At 38.4% G+C, this 20,754-nt stretch overlaps 1 protein-coding gene across 6 annotated transcripts in view; it reads left to right on the top strand.

Moving 5' to 3' along the window:
• arhgap24 (Rho GTPase activating protein 24) overlaps positions 1–20,754 on the top strand; it is a 69,328-nt gene that overhangs the window by 43,492 nt on the left and 5,082 nt on the right. For 3 of the 6 annotated variants that reach the window (XM_008424527.3, XM_081613421.1, XM_008424530.3), the window contains 3 exons: positions 12,718–12,840; positions 17,898–18,105; positions 20,040–20,172. In XM_008424527.3, coding sequence (XP_008422749.2) covers positions 12,718–12,840; positions 17,898–18,105; positions 20,040–20,172 — 464 coding nt within the window. The other 3 variants (XM_008424528.3, XM_008424531.3, XM_008424532.3) reach the window with 3 other exon arrangements.

Raw genomic sequence — 20,754 nt, 5'->3', positions numbered from 1 at the left:
GTCTGAAATGTCTCCCACTCGAAGAAAGCTTCTGCTCTCCCCAAAACTGCATTCTCATGACGGAGTCGAATTTCACTCTGCTTGGCTGCTCGCGGCAAGATAACAGAACAAACTGCTGAATTCATCGCTCCCAGCTTGCCGGTAAATCCATCCCAGTAGAGATGTTCTCATGCGAAAAATCTGAAGCAACAGACGGGAGAGGAAACAGGCAGGAGTAATTCCGTTTCAGACAGAATGTTGGAGCGGGAACGAGATTTGACGGAGGTGTGGAAAGCAGAGAGAGGGGGAAAGAAAATTGAGGTTGAAAACAGTCTGTTAAACGGCGCAAAATCACTTGCATATCATTTTATAATAACTGAATTTTTATGTATGTCTTTTTTTTCAATGTAAGTCTTCAGAAAATATGAAAGCATAAAAAAAATACCTGTCATCGTCTTTATGTAAAGTCAGAGTTTAAGTTAAGGTCTGCAGAATGAGGTCAGTTGCAAATTTATTGAAATTTGTTTTGGAATATATAAAATTGATCATAAGAATATAGTTGGGTCAGTTTTACAATAATGTTTCCACAGCAGTGACCAGTTGAAGAGATGGTAGTAAAAATCAACTTGATTTTAGTTGGCATTCAGAGCAAGCAACAATTTGTATAAAATGAAAAGTACCTCATGCATATTCAGGTACTGTAGCTGCATTGATCCCAGATTAATATTTTTAAAATTATTTAAAATGTTTAGTTTTTAACTTATTTTCTTTTCTAAATGGCATAAAAACAAGTTGGTTTCAGTCAATGCTCCCCTCCATCATTCATATTCCATAGATTTCCGCAAGTAGTTTTGCCACATGTTGGAAATGCTGAATGCTAGTACAGTCCTAAGCAGTTTACCAAGACCTTTTACTCATCATCAATAATATTTCAGTGTGTGAACTGCTTTTGTGATTTAGCAATTAGCTAGTGGGTGGTTAGGGTTAGAATATGAGTAATCAGTAAGTTATCTGCAAAGGATAGTTCTCTGAATGAGGTCAGCCTTGAGAGACGGGAGAGTTTCTCCAGACGATACTCATCAGTCAGAGCGGGACCAAGACCAAAGTGTATTTCTGTGTTCTTAAAACGACTCCAGTATGAAAAATATCATAGCACGACCATAACGCTTTTCCATGTGTATGTGGACTCCATCTTGATGTTGCTCAGTACTAAATGGGTACTAAATGGAAGTAAATTCCCAACAGGCTCCCAGATTTTGACCTTTTTGGGTTAATTATATAAAACCAATATCAAATCAAGTCATAGTAAGCCTTTTTTAGGTGTTTGGTATGTCTCCAGTGGTTTTTCCCTCGGTTTGTATGAACAATTAATATGGTGCCGCAGATAATCCCACAATAATTTGTAGTCTGTTTTCACCCTGTTTCCTACCCCATTAGTGAATTCCGCCTTGGCATAAGACTTGACCATACCATTCCATTTTTTTTTAGGTAGTGTTTTACAAGACACTGACTGCTTACATCCACTCCACATAACCCCACTTTGAGACAAAAAAACAACAACAATCCCTTTAAGTAAAAAATATATCTTTTAAAGCTGCAGTTTCCAAGTATTCAGCAATCTGTACTTCAAAGCACACAAAGAAAACGCCGCCACCAGCATTTATCTCTCTCTGCTCCACCACCTGAAATCCTTCTCTTCAATCACACTCGCCTTCAACTACCCGCTCTACGCAGCAGTCATTTTTTGTTCAGCGGCTTTTTGACTGGTGTTGTCACAGAAAATGTTGAGAGGTGGCACAGTGTACAGCGCTGCTGCCATGACCAAAATGAAAACATGCTTACTTTGCCTAAGCTAAAATCTGCTGGACGTTTTTTTTTTTTTTTTTTTGCTTTGACATTTCACAGAAACAGACGGCGGAGAAATATTAAGGCCTCTACTCTGAAGACACATCTTAATTTAATGCGTCATGTTTTACCTCACCAGCCACTGCAAGGTGATGTAATGGAAGGCCCATAAACATTGTGATGATTGATAAACGTCACTGAGATTTAGCTCTACTTGTTATCAAAAATAATGCTCCCTCACGACGGGTCTTTCAATCTCCCAAAGCAATAATGCTAATGGAAAACAGCTTCAGTGTCACACGACCGGAGTGAGTTTATTAAGAAAACCAAAAGAGTGCTTTGACTGGAAATCTTTTTCATAGCTTTGAAAACGTAGTTCAAGCTAGTTCTGTGTTTTACCCTCTCCGACTGTCAGGGGGAGGGAGGGAGACTAGTTAGCTGTTAGTCACAGCAGACCAGAAGTGAGGTTATCCCTGTGTGAGAGGTTCAAAGAGCTTCAGAAAGGGCTGACACAGCCTAGCAATTTGGCTTGTGGAGAGTGCAGGTGTGCATCCACCCTGAAGCTCTCATCAGTGCTGAAAGGCGATATTACAAGGTATTATTAGGCAACGAAGCAGATACTTTTTCCAAGTCCTCTTGTTTTATTGTCTGGTGGGAAATGAGAGAGCTCACTCCCTTCTTCACATGCAAGGCTCATCATCGGAGTCTGTTTAATTTACAATCACGCAATGCATCTAAGAAATCCTTTTGCTCTGTGAGTGTGGATTGAAAAGAAAGCTTATTTTTCTTTTCTTCTTTTTTTTTTATCCTTACGTTGTATACACATAGAATCAAATTTAAAAAGCTCCTTAGGATGATACCTTTCAGCTGCATTGTCTCATACTTATTATTTATTGTTACCGTGAATTATGAGCCCATTGCCAGAAGCATGCTTGTTTCATATACAAGCAGTGTGAGTGTAAATACAAAGCATAAATTTCACCTGTGAATCTAGATTTTCTTGTTTACATTCAGGTTCTGCAACTTTACAAACTTACTCAGCAATCGGGTGGGTTGGCTTACATTGTAACTCTTTCAACTTTTTTCAGCTATCAATGCAGGCAAATGTTCAAATGGCAGCTGCCAGGAATCACCAAGACCTAACTATCTATATACATTGACAAACAGTCTGTTCTTTAATTTACTATTCATTTGAGTGTAGTAAAAGTCTGACATAATACGGACTTTGTATCTCAATTGTAACCCTTCATTTTCTTTTGAATTCAAAACTACTACAGCTATCATGGAACCTGGAGCACATTTTTGTTGTTTTTTTAATGGCCAATGTTTGTGACTTTCAAATGTCAAGTGAAAAGTTTGTATAAGTGAGTTATCATGTTTTAGTATTCTTAAAGGAGAACTTGTAGAAAAATCATGAAGATGGTAAAAACCCGACTGTATAACTGTAGTTTTTATCAACAGCTTTATTGTTAGAATATTATTCATTACTCAGGGAACTTTTGTTATTGTGGATGAGATTATATAATAGTAAATGTGAGTGCAACTTCCTTAGGAAAACATTTTTTTATGCTCCTTTACAACCATCTGCCTGTGAACCACAGAAGAAACAAAATCCCTGAATGCTAATAAATAATCAGCGTCTTATTTTTGACACAATGGTCATTATTTCAGCAGCTGCTCTATATTTTAGTTGGGACTCTGTGTGAATGATATCATACCTAAATTTAATACTGTCATCTGCATCCCAGTAAACAAGTACAACGGGAATAGACTATTTGACAAGCTATGCTGTACATAAAATTGATGTGGAGATTTTGTTTGATCTGTAATAATTATTTAATGAGAATATGCATAATATCATTTTAGAAAGATTTTCCCCAAATAAGAAAATTTAAGATTTTTTTCTTATGTAGTAATCTTCTGTTGAGTTAAGTTGTAATCCAAGAACTTTAGCACAATTTTTTTTTGTTTGTTTCTGTAGTATAATTACTCTCCGTTACAACCCATATATTTTCTTGCTGGTTTTGCCTTACTTTGCTTTTTATTTCGTTTGAGTCCTTTTTTGTGAGTACCTTGCTTTAGCAGAGCGTATTTTTTTGCTCTTCATTTGCCTGTCGTCTTCGAATACATACATGTTGCTTCCTCGATCAAATCTTCTTCCATTTTTATTAGCAGCCAATAAAACATAAGACAGCCTGTAAAATCCCATCAGAATGTTGCCCGTTCATCATAGAGCTCGTTTTTATTGCACTTCTGTGACTGTTTTCTGTTTATTGTGCCAACTTAAGTTACAAGTTTGTTGCTTTGGGCCCAGTCTGAGCAGTGGCTTCTCTTTCTAAAGTGGAAATTGAAACCCCTTACATAATGGTATATTTACAGCATCACTGGCAGGACACACAGCTATTGCTCTTCGGCTGGCATGAAATCAGAATGGAGACACTTGGCTTTTGGACAACTCTGTGACTGCAATGAACGGACTGACCCGAAGCTTACCCCGCTCGTATTCGTGACAATCTATTAAAACGTAAACACATTTCACTGTTTATGCCAAAGAATGCTTTATATAGATATTAATACAAATTTACTACCAATTTGGTCTGCTTGAGATTTGTGGCTACAAATGGTTGAGGGATAATCTAAAACTTTCTGAATACAAATGTGGGGCTGATGTCACCATTCTAATCCATTTCCCTGTGCCATGATTACCTACTTCCCTAAGGGTACCAGTGAGAGACAGACGAGCTGAACGAACCTCGTCCTCTTTGACCTCCCCACTGCTATTTTCTTTGTTTCTCATTCAGCATCGGATGGTAATGGATACCTGTTGTAACTCTATGGAGTCTGTGTTCCCCAGCAGATAATGTCTTTGGGGACGCAGGTGGAGGCCGATGTTTTGGTGTCTGTCTTGAGATCATGTCTATTGATGAACAAGGACCACCATGACACCAGGAAGACAATCAGCCATCGATACCTTACCGGAGGTCGGGTGAAATGGTAGAAGCATCACAGGCACATGGGAAGATGTAGCTGCAGAATAAGCTGCAGAATATAGGCAGCGGAATAGGTGGCTCTTATGTGTGTGTGTGTAATTCTCTCCTGTGGGAAAAGGCAAGAGAAAATCTAATTTATTTTAATTGTCCTAAAAGCCATATTTTATCATCTGCAAATCCAATAAAAGAAATGGAGCAACATTAATTAAAATGTCTTCTTCTGATGTCTTTTTATCAGACTGCTAGCTTAGCATCAATCCAATACTACCAATCTACAAAGGTGCACCAATTCTTACTAATTTCCTAATGATAAATGTGCACAGGTTATGTAAGACTTCACAGTGACATAAAAATAAAAAGGATACCCTTGTATTTTTTCCATGACAAAGACATTTATTTGACAAATTTCCGCTCATAGAAGCTAATGAATGGTTAAGGTGAAGTCAGAGTTGTTACCTTCTCTTTGTCAAGTGCTAAAACACTAAGCAAAAGTGTTTTGGCACTTTCAAACTAACATTGTAAATAATAAATAGTTTTGCTTGGTGAAGTTAGCTTGGTAACAACGGGATCTGACAGTGACTGAAAATGTGGGAGGTCATGGAACCTTGGAAACCAAGCAGAGCCTGGAAGAATCTACTGAATTAGGACTGTGAGACAAAAATAAGAAATGCAGTGAGTAACAATGATAGAACCTATATGCAATAAGAAGAACACAAACCAAAGCGACGAACCCTGAAGTCCCTAAAATCCTCACTATACCATTAGAAGAAATGCAAATAGCTGGTGCAAACTGATAATCTGTTATCCTGCCAATAAATGAAATATAAGCTTATATAAATTTACATATAATCCATGATTAATTGTACTTTTATTCACTCCTAATATTGTATATTTGTTTAATTATATTCAGTCAACTCCATGTTCAAAAGTGTTGACCTTTTTATGCTGCCAACAGTGGAAGTTCTTAAAGCCTTGCAGTGTGAGTGAGAGATCTCCTGTTTGCTTATGGGGTCGTGCCCTGTGTCAAAGCGTGGTGCTCTTAAGCTCAAGCCTTCAGAGAGATCTGCCTATTGTTACCATACAGTACTTCCGTGTGCGTGTGTGCGTGCGTGTGTGTGTGTGTGTGTGTGTGTGTGTGTGTGTGTGTGCGTGCGACTGTGTGTGTGTGTGTGTGTGTGTGTGTGTGTGTGTGTGTGTGTGTGTGTGTGCGTGTGTGCGTGTGTGTGTGTGTGTGTGTGTGTGTGTGTGTGTGTGTGTGTGTGTGTGTGTGTGTGTGCGTGGATATGCACAACCCCCGTTGCAAACCTCTCCTCCCTCCCTCCCCTTCCCTTTCTCTTTCACACCCTCTCAGCTGTGCTCACTCACTCATTCTGAGCCGGGCCAAAAACCGGCAGCACAGATCCTCCACTCAGGACCTCCCGTCCTCAAGTTAACCGGGGCAGACGGGACTTTGTAACCCCATTCAGAGAGCGTCTTTTCTTGGGCGAGCGAGGCATGGAGGTGGTTCATCAGGCAGTTCATACTCTACCTCAGTATGGAGTGTCTGATTTGCTGCCTTTACACCAAGGTAATGAGTCTTTTGAATGTCCAGCTTCTCTTTATAATAGTTGAATACGTTAGATTTTTTTGTTAAAACGTATGGTTTTTTTGGGGTGTTTTTTTTTTTTTTTTAAACAGGAACTGTCTAGTTTTTTAAGTACAATGAGGTAATATCTGTGAGGATAGCTTCATTTGAAAACAAGATGATTTAGATCATAGAGATCACTTTTGTCTCCAATGTTAATCCTCCTTCCACGTGAATGGACAGACATTCTGCTGTGTAGGGCTGCTTGCTGCTCAGTGAGTGACTTCCTGTTATGTTGGAGGTATTTATGATGCATGGACTTCTGAGAAGACTATCATTAGACACATTATTGAATCCCTACTTGCCCCTGCTTGCAGCAAACCAGACAACTCTTACAGACAAGAGAGAATCGACCCTTTGTGTTCATTTAATCTCCGACTGCTTAAACATATCCACACTCGGAGAGAATTATGACACGGATTTTGTCATTTCAACAAGGTAGTTACTGGGTCTGCATTGTTTTCTGTGCCAGCTGCAGCTGCTTCCTCCTCTTGGCAGGCAACACAAACTCAGTCTGGAAGAAGTTAGCCTTTCCACAGTACAAAGTGACTTGCATTTAGCAAATGCATGATAATGTAGGTCAAGTAGTGGTGGTGGAATTGTGACTTTGAAACTATTTTAAACTACACAACACAGTCTCTAATGTTTAACCTACATATTTTGAAGTTAAAACATTTTATTTATTTATTTTTTTTTACAACTAAATATTAAAGATTTCTGGCTTTGGCTAATAAAAACGGTCAGATTCTACTTATTAATGTCTTATTCTTTGTTTAGGCCATGACAGATGCTTCACTCAACTTTAACATACATAACTTCCTTCTCAATTAGTTGGGAAGAAAAATCACATATTGGGAATGGAAGATAAAATGTGATCTACTTTGGGTTTTTACAGGATTCTTAGACCGAGTGTGAAGTATAAAGTGGTTTGCAGGTATTTCACAGAACAGTGGGATCCTTTGTGGTCTCCCACCTGTTTTTAGACCATTAGTTAAAGTCTAGTCAGCAGCTGGCCACTTACTCAAGCCGGTGGTCACAACTGGAATGAACAGTTGTTATCTGAAGACAGACGAGCTCAGATAGCAATTATGACGTGACATGACGGAGATAATTTAATATAATAATGCCAAGTTGTCAGTCATCGGTTACTGGGAATGGAGTTGCTCAGAAGCGTGCTGCACAACATGCTGTTAAATTTACTCGAGTTGTTCAGCTGTCAGATTCATTAAAAAGGTGGATTTGTCCCTGCAGGTCAGGGGTCAGTTTCTGCCTTAAGCACAGGGCTTAAAGTACACCTGTGTTTTTTTGTTCACTAGTGATGGTAGGATGGAGCAGAAGATGGAAGGAAGAATTAGGGGAGTGATGTTTTTGCCGCCACCATCTCTTGTGCAGAAGACTGAGCATGACCAACAGCGAAGTTCTCAATGTACATGAGTACCAGCTACAGACTAACTTACATGTTGGTCGATAGGATGTGGATCAAAATCTGGTGCAAGCATTTTATTAGCTTCCTTTAACTCACAAGACTGAGCCTTACAGGCGGAGTGAGGAGCCACAGGGGAGATTGGAGCAAAAGAGGAAGACAATGGATGGAATGATATTCATGTGCAATATCTAGCTATTGTCACCATTGTGTCTGAATCTGTTGCAGTAATAAATAAAAAGTTGAAGTAGAATGGTGTTCTGTACGTGAGAAACAGACAAGGACTGATTGCTTTTCAGCAGGGGTGCGGCGCCTCTTCTTCTCATTAATGTCCTTTAAGAAGAAAATGCCACAGTTTTTGTATATTGCTGTAATTTGTAATGCTTTTGTAAAGCTGACAATCCTTAACAATTGGATCAAACTTTTTTGAGCAGTCTGTGGAATCATGCCATGTTACACATTATAACTACTTCTCCATTTAGAAAATTGTATGTCAAGATTCTTAACCGTCTGTATTGTTGGACCCATGAAATTTACTCAGTGGAGCATAATAAATGTCGAGGAATCTGTCAAAAACACTGTCCACTCATTTCACAGCGGTAGAAACGATAACCCCAGGCGGCACCAGACTGAAATTTGAACCAAACATTATTCTGCATATATTCTTCACACAGACCTCCACAGCAGTCAGTTATAGACTATACTTTTCTCAGATTCCCTGACAGTGATTTCTAGTACAGGCTAAATAATTGGCACTGACATGTCGGGACAGAGTTGTGAGAGTTCAGTGATCCAAACTGTAGTTTGGGATTTTTTGGTGCTTGCAACAGAAATTGGGTGGCTTCATATAAATGAAAAGTGTTTCCCCCATCTTTAGAAACCCAGAGACAAGCTCTCTTAGACAAAAACAAAAAAACTGAGCATCAACAGGAAATGGCAGCAGGAACAGGAGTGTGCTGTAATGGCCATGGTATGCCGTTTAATCGTTTTGCTCTCTTGTTTAACAGCTTCATAATCATAATTTTTTTTCTAGCGGAAATGCTATCTATCAAAGCAAGTAATGGAATTAGTGAGTGAATTTAAATGTGCTCGGAGGCACACAAAAAACAATGTCTTTGTTTGCCAACTGAAATCGGCAACGCTCGCAGGGTGCGGTGAGAAACTTTCAAGTGAGAAACTTGGAGTTAGAGGTAATTAGTGTAACTGAGTGAAATAACAAATTCCCAGCTGCTGGGGAAACAAATTGTGTTTGCTTTACAGCATTGGAAGCAGTACGAGAGAAATGGAAAACTATTGTTACTTGTCCAATAGAGGGCAGGGGAGGAGTAAACTTTTCGTAAATGTTATTTACGTCTCTAAAGTCAAGAAGTATGCGAGTGCTACGTTGTTACAGAGCAGAAAAGTTTTAGCTTTTTTTTCTTAGACTTTTTAAACGTTATTCTCCCATGTAACAGTTTATATTAAAACAGTGCTATAGACTAAGTTATTACGTTTAAAAAGTAAATAATTAAATTTAAAAAAACTTATGAGCTGATTTTAAAATATATTAAAAAAAAAACATATCTACATTATATTAACTTTACCAGGCACCTTTATGATTAAAATGTCAAAAAAAAATTACTTTTTACAGCGCAACAAGACACAGATGCATGTTAGGGTTATGCAGAGCCTGCTTATCAAAGAAAGCATCACACAGACATAAACTTAACAATTTTCTGGCTGATTTAAAGTGTAAGAAACATGGAGGGTGTAGATTTTAAAAAGTATTTGACACAAGACGAGAAGATTAACTTGGACTAATTTTATGTTAGACTTTAATTCAGATCTACATCAGTGAACACTGGCAGGTTGAGAACTTTGTCACAATAACAAAAGCCTGTAATTGTTGCTACATGTCTACAGACATGTAGCAAAAAGGGGACCTTTGGAAAAGAGAAAGCTGCTGTAGGTCAGTCAAGTGGACAGCTGTAAGCTCACTGTTGACCCACAAATGGTCAGTAAAATGTTGACCATCAAATCACCAAGCTTTGCACTGGAGGTGATTTTAAAAATTTTTAGTGGGCCACCCAGAACTGTTGCTGGAATCTGAAGGAGAATTTGTGATCATGAGAAGGCGACTTTCTAACTTCAAAAACCCGGGCCTCATCGCAAAACAAGTGTCAAAAAACAATAACAAAAACAAAAAAACATGCAACAAGCTGGTCAGAATTTAAAAGAAGTGGTTGACAGAAAATGTGAAAAAGACATAGTACTGTTTTTCAAAATGCTACTTTTACATTATTTTATTAACATTTAAGGGGAATCATTTTATATTTAAATCTGCCACTGGTTATAATAATTATGTACTTATCTTTAAACAAGGCATTGACACAAGACACTGGATGCATCTCAATTCCATTTTTTTAATCCACAAAAAATAGAAACAAACTGCTTTTTTGGTGACAGCGATGCTTTATAGCAGTTTAAAAGCATCAAACAACGGCATTATATATTTGCACATTAACAAATTATTATCAATAATAGTCATTGGGGGGAGCTGTGGTGCGGACACGACTTCTGGGCCCTGGAAAAACTTTCTACGGCCCTTGGTGACTATCTCTCCCGGTAAATCTGACACAGCGTGGATGCGCAAACTCATCGATACGTGATCGTTTTCTCAATCTACTGAATCCAATAACTGATCTGCCACCTAGCGGCGCTGATCACGTGGTGAACTCCGGGCTAAAGTAAACGCTGAGCTGCGGGTCGCGAACAAAGTAAACCTGGAGCGGCGGAGCTTTGAGAGCAGCTGAAGAAACACTCCCATGTGCGAGCACAAGTGAGCGGCTCTATTACCCGGTTAGTACATGCTTTACTTACTGCGGGGTACTAGTTTAACTGAAACATTGTTCCGCGTCGCTGCTTGGAGGGATATGGAATGAAATGAAACTACGGATTTGAGGAAGTCAGGAGGTGAGCCGGAGCTGCCTTTTGTTTGTTTTTCCACAAATGGACGCGTTCAGTTATTATCGGGAACGGATTTTTATACGTTTAATACAGATAGGATGTCTGCTGGCATTTGGGAGGGTAGAGACAGGCGCCTAGTGAAGTTCAATGCCTCCACTGCAAGGTGTAGGCTAATTAATTAATGAGAGCGCTGAGGACAATCAATGGCTGGGGGCGACTAATCGCTGGGCTAGAAGGAGAAACCATTAGACTACTTAGACTTGATTAAATATCGCCCTCTTGGACACACAGCCATCAAAAAGAACAGAGCGAAATTGTTTTCAGTATTAAAGTTATTAAACTCGTTTATTGTGACGTTTGGCTCAAATTTTTTAGATCTTTTTTTTTTATATAATAGACAATTAAATAGACATATGGAGATCCAAAAGTGACACTACTTTAGAAATACTTCTTTAATAAATAAATAAATAAATGCATAAAAATATACATTTTCAAGAAATCCATTGTTTTTGATTTTATTTACAAAACTCTTGAGTATAGTTATTTTATTATTTGCATATCAATATGTTTGCATGTTAACCAATAAGGTGGTACTATTTTATGAACCACAATAATTAGGAATTTATTTGATATTTGTGTGCTATATTTGTGTATTTTCATTTCTGGAAATATATTAGAAAGTATTTATGATGTATTTATTGCATTGTGATTTATTTATTTATTTACACAAATTTTTTTTTTTTTGTTTAGCAAATGTTTCAAAAATGTTATTATGACCTTTGATCATGGATATCTGACATGGAACTCTTAAAAATGCATTTTAAGTTAAGTAAAAAGAATAACAAATTTTGCCTGCCTGACAATGTAAAACAATATTTTATATAATATGCAAAACAGTTGTTTTTCCATGTGATAAACAGTAAAGTCTGACTTCAGATTCATTTTGGGGGGGTTATAACCTGGAGGTAATATCATTTTAAGTGTCTTATTTTGAAAGAGCCTAGATTGAGATTGTGAAGGGAGCCCTTGCAGATGTTAAATGCTTCATGAGGAGAACATATGGTCTCTTGAAACCGTTAATGAGATCTCATCAGGGCTGACAGTGAGCGTAAATTTCACTGTCAACGTTTACGTCTAAATTTAGTCTGGCTCTCCAGCCACTCAGGCTCTATGAACCCCTAAGCCGGTATGCCGTAACACGTTGTTGTTTTGATCCTATCAAATTAGCGGTATCATTTGCAAACGGGTTTCAACTGCAGAATTAATGACTCATCGTGGAAATGTTGAGTTTTGAAGTTATGTTGTATTCATTGTAACCCGCTGCCCTTCCCTGTTGTGTTCGTGTCTATAAATAGTTTTTGTTTGGCACCGGCAGACCCCATCCTGGGATACAATCAATGGATCCTCACAGTCAAAGGCATAATGAATCCAGCTGGTGGTGGGTCGAGTTATTAGTTGATTTAACCAGAAGTGCATTCCTGTAAAAGATCTGGGGTCCTTTGATTGTTCACCATCTTGAAAAGCCACAAGTATGTCGATGCTTTTTTAAAGCACATGTGACAAATGGACAATGTTTTGCAATTTTCTGCAGCCATGGTTGACATATAAAGATCCAAAACAACTTCTATATTTTAGTGACATGTTCTCCTGTCATTCCCATATTTAAGAGTGGCTAAAAGAAATGAGCCTCTGTGTCACATCATAGCCACACTTTAAAGAAAAGGGAAGTAACACATTAAAAATTAAACATTTTATTGGAAATGTTACAAATTGGGGATGTTTGCTCTGTCCCGTAAATCCATTTTGCACAAAGAGATCAACGATGATGATGATAGACACCAGATATTTAAACTTGTTTCAATTATGTTACATGTTTCTTTCTCTCTCTCTCTTTTGTTTTTCTTGAATAGGAGGAGATAGAGAGCGGATGACAACCAACCATGAGACCTACCTACTTATGGCCAGCACCCAGAATGACATGGAGGATTGGGTGAAGACGATCCGGAGGGTCATCTGGGCACCTTTTGGTGGAGGTTAGCATGAATGCAGCCCTTTTTTCCCTTTATCCTATCAGCAGTAAGTGAAGTTGGGAGCAACGCTGTGTTACACCTGAGTTATACTTGCTGTTTTTGTCCTCACAACAGCTTTTCTTGACAGAAGGTTATATGAGTTCAACGTCATGAGGGGGTCAGTCATGCAAATCTCAGTTTTTATAACTTTCTATGCATATTGTGCATCATATTCGCATTTGAATATAAACACAGGACAAATATCTAATCTGAAGTGTTATGTACCGAAGGTAAGACTCTTGAGGTTTGTCATTAGTTGTCTATTAGGAATGCACTTTCTCTATGTAGCTACTATTCAGCAATATTGGATGCGTCCCTTCTCCAACACACCTGAATCATCAAATGAATGGCTCATTACCAGACATCTGCAGAGCTTAAAGATTGAAAATTGATGACAGAATTCAGCTATTTGATTTAGGTGTGTTGGAGCAGGGATGTGTGGTTTCTCTATCTGGATTATTGGAGATGTAGTTACTGGTAACAATCCTGTATTTTTGTTACCGTTTGGGAAATTGTTATAATTTTTAGCAGTTACTTTGTATTTTTGGATGTTTGAGATTTGAATTTTTTTTTTTTTTTGAGCGCACCTGAATTTAAGACTAAATTCTTAACATTTATTGGGTGAAATGTCATGTTATCTAGTTGAATTTTTGCCTTTTGTTGATCATATCCCATTAATTAAAATGTTTTTTTCTAAGATTTAGTTTAAGCATTATGTTTTTTTTTTTTTTTTTTTTAAGGATTTAGTTCAGGAAGAATTAACTACTTTGTGTTGAGGCAGCTAAAGTCCATCCACATGCTGCTGGGCGTCCTAGGAAAAGAGTAGGATTTCTGCCTGTCTCAGGAGCTGGAAAATGTGCAGCAACTCCTGTTGGAAATCGTAGCGTCATCCATCATACTTGTTGTTTTTGTTTCTTCCATCGTCTCTACCAAACAAAGTAATAAATGGATTTTAATCAAATGTGTGTCAAATAAACCAATAAAACCCTGTCACTGACAAAAAAAAAAAAAGATGCAGTCCATTGATGCTGTAATTGTTCTGTGACTTTGTTGGAATTATTCTGCTGATTATCGAGTCTCCCGCTGCGTCGCCGTGGTTTGTTATTGACTGTCCTGGCAGACACTGGCCTAGATTGTGCATCAGCGGGGCACAAGTGCAGCGTTTGTAACCAGACAGGCAGTTCAGGCGGCCCTTCATTGACCAGCAGAATAGATGAGGCGGAGTTGGCCCCTCTGTTTTCAGTGCAGGGAGTTTGATGTCGATTGCAGTTGACTGCTTTTCAAAAGGACGAGCCATTTGTCAAAGATGCCACAGGAAAGGTGGCTCCATGTTTGAGCCTCGTCGGGCTCCCCCTCACACTGGCACGCCCACGCACACACACACACGCATTCACATGCAGACTATACACACACCAGCCGTTAGCCATTTTGCAGCAGCAGCAGCAGTTAACGACTGAGCCCTGATAGGCTGATTATGACTGCTGAAAATTCATGAAAAAGTTTGCTCTAACAAGGCTGCTGGACAAAGAGAAAGAGACCAAAGTATTGACAGCTGGACAAATGCATTAAGTAATGGTCAACAGTGAGACAAGAAAGGACGTGATTGGATGAAAATGTGCAGCTGTGGATTCTCTATCTGGATCCTTGGAGATCTATTTCATGGTAACTACCTTTTTGATGATTTGTTGTTGGGAATGTTTTTTTGGGAGTTTTTTCAGTTGCAGGAGATTGGGAAGAGATGTATGATGTTCTTGTCTGAAGCTATGTTTTTAATGTAGCTGAACAGTGTGACGGCTCTAATTTTTTTTTGTTGTTTCTTCCTATTTTTTCTTTGCATTTGTTGTTTGCTAGTTAAGAAACATACTGCCCCTTGGAGACAATGAAGTTTATCTTATCTCTCCAAAAAACTCTTTATACGTCTGCAGATGAATGTTCAGAAGAGAAAGAGCAACAATAATTGTAATTTTCTAAAAAAGACTTTTGATTTTGTACTATTTAAACAGCATATGGCCTGAGTTTGCATTCGGTCTTCATCACCAACTTGTAAAAATCCTACATTTTCATGAGTTGTAGCTGTTCAAGAAATTTAAATTTAAAAAAAGCACTTGAGTCAGGAAAATTATTACTTTTTCACTTCAGCTCTGTTGCTGTGTTGAAAATCAAACTTCAAGGTTCAATGCTGTGAGAGCAGCTTGTAATTTGTTGTGTACCTAATAGCCATCCTGGTCCCTCAACATAACAGGCCGGCTAGTTTCCCCACCTCTAATTGGAGAATAGGTATCGAGACACTCCCATCTTTCCCAGGTTTGAATTTTATTGCAAATGAAACAAAATATAAGGGCTCCCACTCTTATTAGATATGATTAGGAATACATTATTGTAGAGATATAATATAGCAAAAAAAGGCTTCAACTCTTTTCTCTGCTATCAAAGTTAAAACTTATATTCACAAAAGACTTGATTTGGCTAGTTTATGCAAAACGTTATTGCAGAAATAAAAAAAATAAATAAAACTGGCAGGACTCATTCTGGGTCAACATTGGTGTTGGTGCTTGCTTCATTTGTGTGACTGTCAGGGCCTGAGAGGTTTGACGGAAACCCTCGAGGGCTCGCAGGCTGTTTAGAGGTGTCACTCCTCTGTGACGGTCTGCGTTTTAAGTACAACCTGTCCAGAAGGAACAACAAACATGCAGGAAAAACACACTCAGAAGCCTAAGCTGTTCAGCACACAGTTACATGTGACCCAGGAAAACATAACTTCACTCATGACCGAAATGTCTGGAGGGATGATCTCGTTTTCAGTCCCTTTTTCTCTTGCGCGGTTGTCGATATGGGAGGATCTACGATTTATTCCCACGGTGGACGTTAGCTTATTTTTTTTATTTTTATTTTGAAAGCAGAAACTCAACTTGAAGTAATTCTTTGAGGATATTTTCAAGGTACATTTCAGCCATTTTTCAGTTAAAAAATAACCCAACGCTGTTTTAGTGTCTGAGAAAAAGGAAATGGAAGCATTCTTTGCTTCATTGCTGCTTTAGTTTTCTTTCATAACTTTATAGAGGGATTTTTTTGGGGGGAGGGGGAAATCCAGGTATGCATGTGCCTGAAGATCTGCAACTCTGTCGTCGTACCATAAATTTATTAAAAGGCATTTTTTCAAGAAACTGACTGGATCTTTCATTTTTAAGAGAGGTGAGTTTAATAACATACGTAATATTGTCAGAGAAAAAGGTGTTTAGTGCAGGATATAACAGGAATTGACGAGTCTTTGTGATGCAGAGGAAAATCGAAAGGGAAATACGTTTTTAAGTATTTGCATTAGTTATTCTGCAGTTGTATAGCTTGGGGTGTAAAGTGTGTCATGTGTACGTTGGCCCCTGATAAGCCTTGTCTAATTTGGTCAGTGTGCCTGGTCGTACCACGTCCACATGTCTGAATGTGTGTGAGTGGCTTCTGTCTGGAGACTGAAACAAATATGCAAATCTAAATCTCTTTGTGAGGCAGTCTTAATCTCCTGTTTACATGAGACGGCTGCAAATGGCAGCCTGCCTCAGACAGAGGGGAAGTGGTGTTGATCTGAAAGTTGGACTCAATCCGTCCAGGTGTATTTTTTTTGTCTTTTTTGTTTGTTTTTGTTGTTTTAATTGTGTTGGAAAGACAACACATGTTTTTTGTAGCCATCATCAAGCTTTTGGCATAATTCAGACTGGATATTTGATGGCTCTTCTTGTCTAAATCTGTAGCGCTCATTTTAATTAGATGGTTTCCCGAGGCCGATGGGACTTTTAAGTGAAGTCCAAAAATTTTGCTTAAGGTTTTAGTTTGGGTTTTTGGAAAACCATTCCGCAAACCTGATTTGTCCATTCCAAAACCAGACCGGAGATATATTTGGATTAATTGTCCTGGTGCAATGCTTCATTTATCCGTCTAACCCAAGCTATTAACCTCGGTGGTGGTGGAAAGTGGCTATGATCTGTAGAAAAACATCAGGAAACAACATGCTATGTACTGAAAACTGCTGGAACATCAGTGGCAGCGTAAACTGTGAAGCAGAGTTATATTTGTCGTAAACTGACCGAGTTCTCGCAAAGAAAGAAGCCTCTGATCCAAAATGGACAATTTGAAGCTTGACTAAGATTTGCATCCATTTACAAGGTCAACCCAGTTTAATTTTGGATTAATACTTTATTCTCATCAGATAAACATGAACCCGTTTGACCAAAATGGCAAGAAGTATATTTGAATGACCCCAGGTCAGGGTTTCCAACCCAAGACTCTGTCACAGTTTTCATTGTTGCCATATCTAATAACATATTACAAATACTCTTGTTGAGTGGGTTTAATTAGAAGACAAAGAAGGGAGTTTCTAAAATGTCAAGACCTGTCGTATCTGAAATATATCTGAATAGTGTGTGAGCTTTAGGCTCAAGAGATCTGAGCCATGTAGTCACTGTCCTTTTTTTTTCCACATTGAGTGATCAGTTGCTCATCTCAGAGAGACATTTCACTGTCCTGTGATTACCCCCAAGTGGTCTGCTGACCATAAACTGGAATAATAACACTGTCATCAGTTTCACATTCAGTTTCAAGCATCCAGCATGTTGAGATGAGTGAAACATCTCCTTAGTGAATTGTGAGATTAAGTTAAGTGGTATTTGAGTCTCAGTTGGATTCTGTAGCATATTCACCCTATGTATGCCTTGTACCACTCTAGGTTCTTCTCATAGTTTGTTTTTACATTTTAAGTCACCTGTATTTGTCTTTATGTTGCCCTGTGGATTGACTAGCAACCTGTCCAGGGTAGGCAGTGATGAATTTTAAACGCAATTGTTTTGTTATTCAGCAAATATTCATTATAACAAATACATCTTTATATTGTATTTATATTATGTCTGTCTGTCTGTCTGTCTGTCTGTCTGTCTGTCTGTCTGTCTGTCTGTCTGTCTGTCTGTCTGTCTGTCTGTCTGTATATATGTATAATATATATTTATTATACAAATACACTTCTTCGGATTCTCCAGGGATCTTCGGCCAGAAACTGGAGGACACGGTGCGGTATGAGCGCCGGTTTGGGAACAAACTTGCTCCGATGCTGGTTGAGCAATGTGTGGACTTCATTCGCCAGTGGGGTCTTCAGGAAGAGGGTCTTTTCAGACTGCCTGGACAGGCCAATCTGGTCAAAGAGCTTCAAGACGCCTTCGACTGCGGGGAGAAGCCCTCGTTTGATTGGTAAGAGAAGAACATGAACGCAACTGACTACACAAAGATTTTCATTTAGTCTACACTGTTGTGACAGCATACTCATAAACAAATCCCAAGAAAAAGAAAAACAATTATAGCAAAATCTAGACTTATTTCATGTGACTGAGGTCAAACTGTTGTGTACACAGCCAAACAGACTTTAAAAAGAAACTGGAAGAAGAGTTGAAAGGAAATAAACAATATTAAAAAAAATCTAAGAAAGAATACAAAAGCATGGGCACTGGTCAATTTATGCTAAAGAGAAGTGGTCTAATTGCTTGCTAGCGTAATCCTCCTTAGTGTAATAACTAAAACACAAGCACACTTAAAAGTGCCTGATCATAATATGCAAATTAATTTTCTTTAACCTGATAATCATCCATGCATCTTTCAGGGTGGTGGCTATAGCACCTTTCATGTAAAATTCTTTATTGCATTTCAGTGCAATGACTCCATCCATCTCTCCCCTGATTAGCCTCTCTAACCCCCTGCTGGCCTCGCCACCTGTCGCCTGTTGGATCGTTATCATCTCTAGACCCAAATCCTTTTCTCTTGTAGGATCATCTAAGCTTGCCAACGCAGCCTTTATTTCACCTCTCAGATCCTTTTCACGTTTCCTTTTTCCCTTCTGGTAAAACGCAGGGTTCTTGTATGTGTCCCAGATTCATGCTTTGCTTTTTAATCATTTGAAACTTAGCATGTTGAATGTTACCCTAAGACTGTATGGTGTTTCAATTTTAAGAAAAAGACATACTATCTTACATTTTATTTTTGTTTAAATGTTGCAATAGTACATTGGCGAATCAAGCAAATTAAATAAAATATTAAATATAAGGGGGAAAAAAATAAAACCAAGAATAGCTCAAAGTCCCTTTTCAAGCTTCACAGCTTCATGTTCTTTATTTCAAGTTCTGCACTAAAGGCACACTAAATATAATTCAGAGGTTGTAGTTGCTCTGTTTTAGTGACATTTAGGACAGACACATCAAAACAGAGTCAACTATTGATGCCCAAATGAATTATGCTAGTATGCCAGACTGTGTAGATGATAAATGCCAGGCAACCAAAGAGCACAACGTGCAATGCTGAGTGTAAGATTTAAACATCTTGTGATAAATCTCTGTGGTCCATGGTAAACAGTGTCTAAGATGTGTAAGATGAGCAAATAGGAACATATACATGGATAATAATTGGCACACATTAATATGGTAAGAAGACACTGATCTTACAAATCCACATAAGATCAGTGACTATCTTATGTCGACACAGCAGCAATTTATTTGAAAACAGCAAACCCTTGATTAATCTCACATGTGACCTGCAACACCAGGAAACAGTGATTGAGTGACAGTAAGCAACTGCACTTAACATAGAGACGGAGAGACGCCCCAATAATATTATAATGAGGTTTACCTCAAAAAGGGGTCATTAACATTGAGCATGCTAATTGGAATCCACTAAATATATACATAAAAAAGCACCAACTGGTTCCGTCTAAAAGCCTTTGACATAAGCATCATGATCCACTGTGTCAAATACTTCCGACAAATCTTTAAAAACTGTAGCACAGTAGGCATTAGCGTCCATTTTTCATATAAAATTATATAAAACTCTAGTGTTATGCTATTTGCTAAAAGCAAACTGATGTGGAAATATAATTAATTAAGAGCCACCACCTAAAGTCTGGGTTTGACACAATAAGCAAAAACATCTCAGTTAGCAATTTTTATTTATCTGTACTTTCTTGTTGTGGCTTTATTGCTTGTATTAAACAGAAACATGTTGATGTGGAGTTCAACTCTGAAAAGCGTCTTACATCTTTCTAAACAGTTACTTCTGTTTAGAAACATGATACCAAATAGGCCTTATCATATCTTCAGTTACCACAGTCTGCTTGTTGTCACCGCCTTATCTGTCTACAGTAACACAGATGTGCATACAGTAGCGTCTCTGCTGAAGCTGTACCTCAGGGAACTACCCGAGCCTGTCATCCCCTTCCAGAAATACGAAGAGTTCCTGGCCAATGCCAAACTCCTCGGCAAAGATGATGAAATGGTAGGAAATGAAAAATTATGCATGTTTTTTTTCTTTGTATATTTCCTGTCACAGACTTAATCCCCGTGTCCACACATAAGGTAGGTGACTGGTATAAAGTTGGCTCTGAAAATCCTCGCTTTAGTCCCGTTAAAGCTGATTTATGACCACCGCAGTCCGTGCACCGCTCTGCCTCATGCAGTGGTGCACTTTTCCTGATGTGGCCCACATAAACAGGATTTCTCTTGCATTGTAAAACACACTTTGTACCAGATGTTCTATGCTGGTCAAAACTGTTTGTTATAAGTAAGTCAACATTTTTGGCTACAACATTTTTTGCTTGCAAATCCCGACAACATATCCTGAACAGCTTCCCTCATTTTTTTAGCCTTCTCCTGACTTTAAAGTTAAAAAGTAATTAAGTGGGGGGAAGCTCTGCGTATACTTCAAACATACTCCTTTAATGTTTTCACATTTTGCGGTGTTACAATCACAAACCTCAGTGTATTCACTGTGTGGTTGTATGCAGCAGACTACCAAAGGTTCTTCATTATCCTGAAGTGGAAGGAAACCAGTCAACGCTTTGTTAAATCATATTTTGCT

Source organism: Poecilia reticulata, chromosome 12 (genome assembly GCF_904066995.2).
Source record: "Poecilia reticulata chromosome 12, P_reticulata-male-v2, whole genome shotgun sequence".
Lineage (NCBI taxonomy): Eukaryota > Metazoa > Chordata > Actinopteri > Cyprinodontiformes > Poeciliidae > Poecilia > Poecilia reticulata.
The sequence above is the reverse complement of the archived record's forward strand: the minus strand, read 5'-3'. Positions and strand labels throughout refer to the sequence as shown.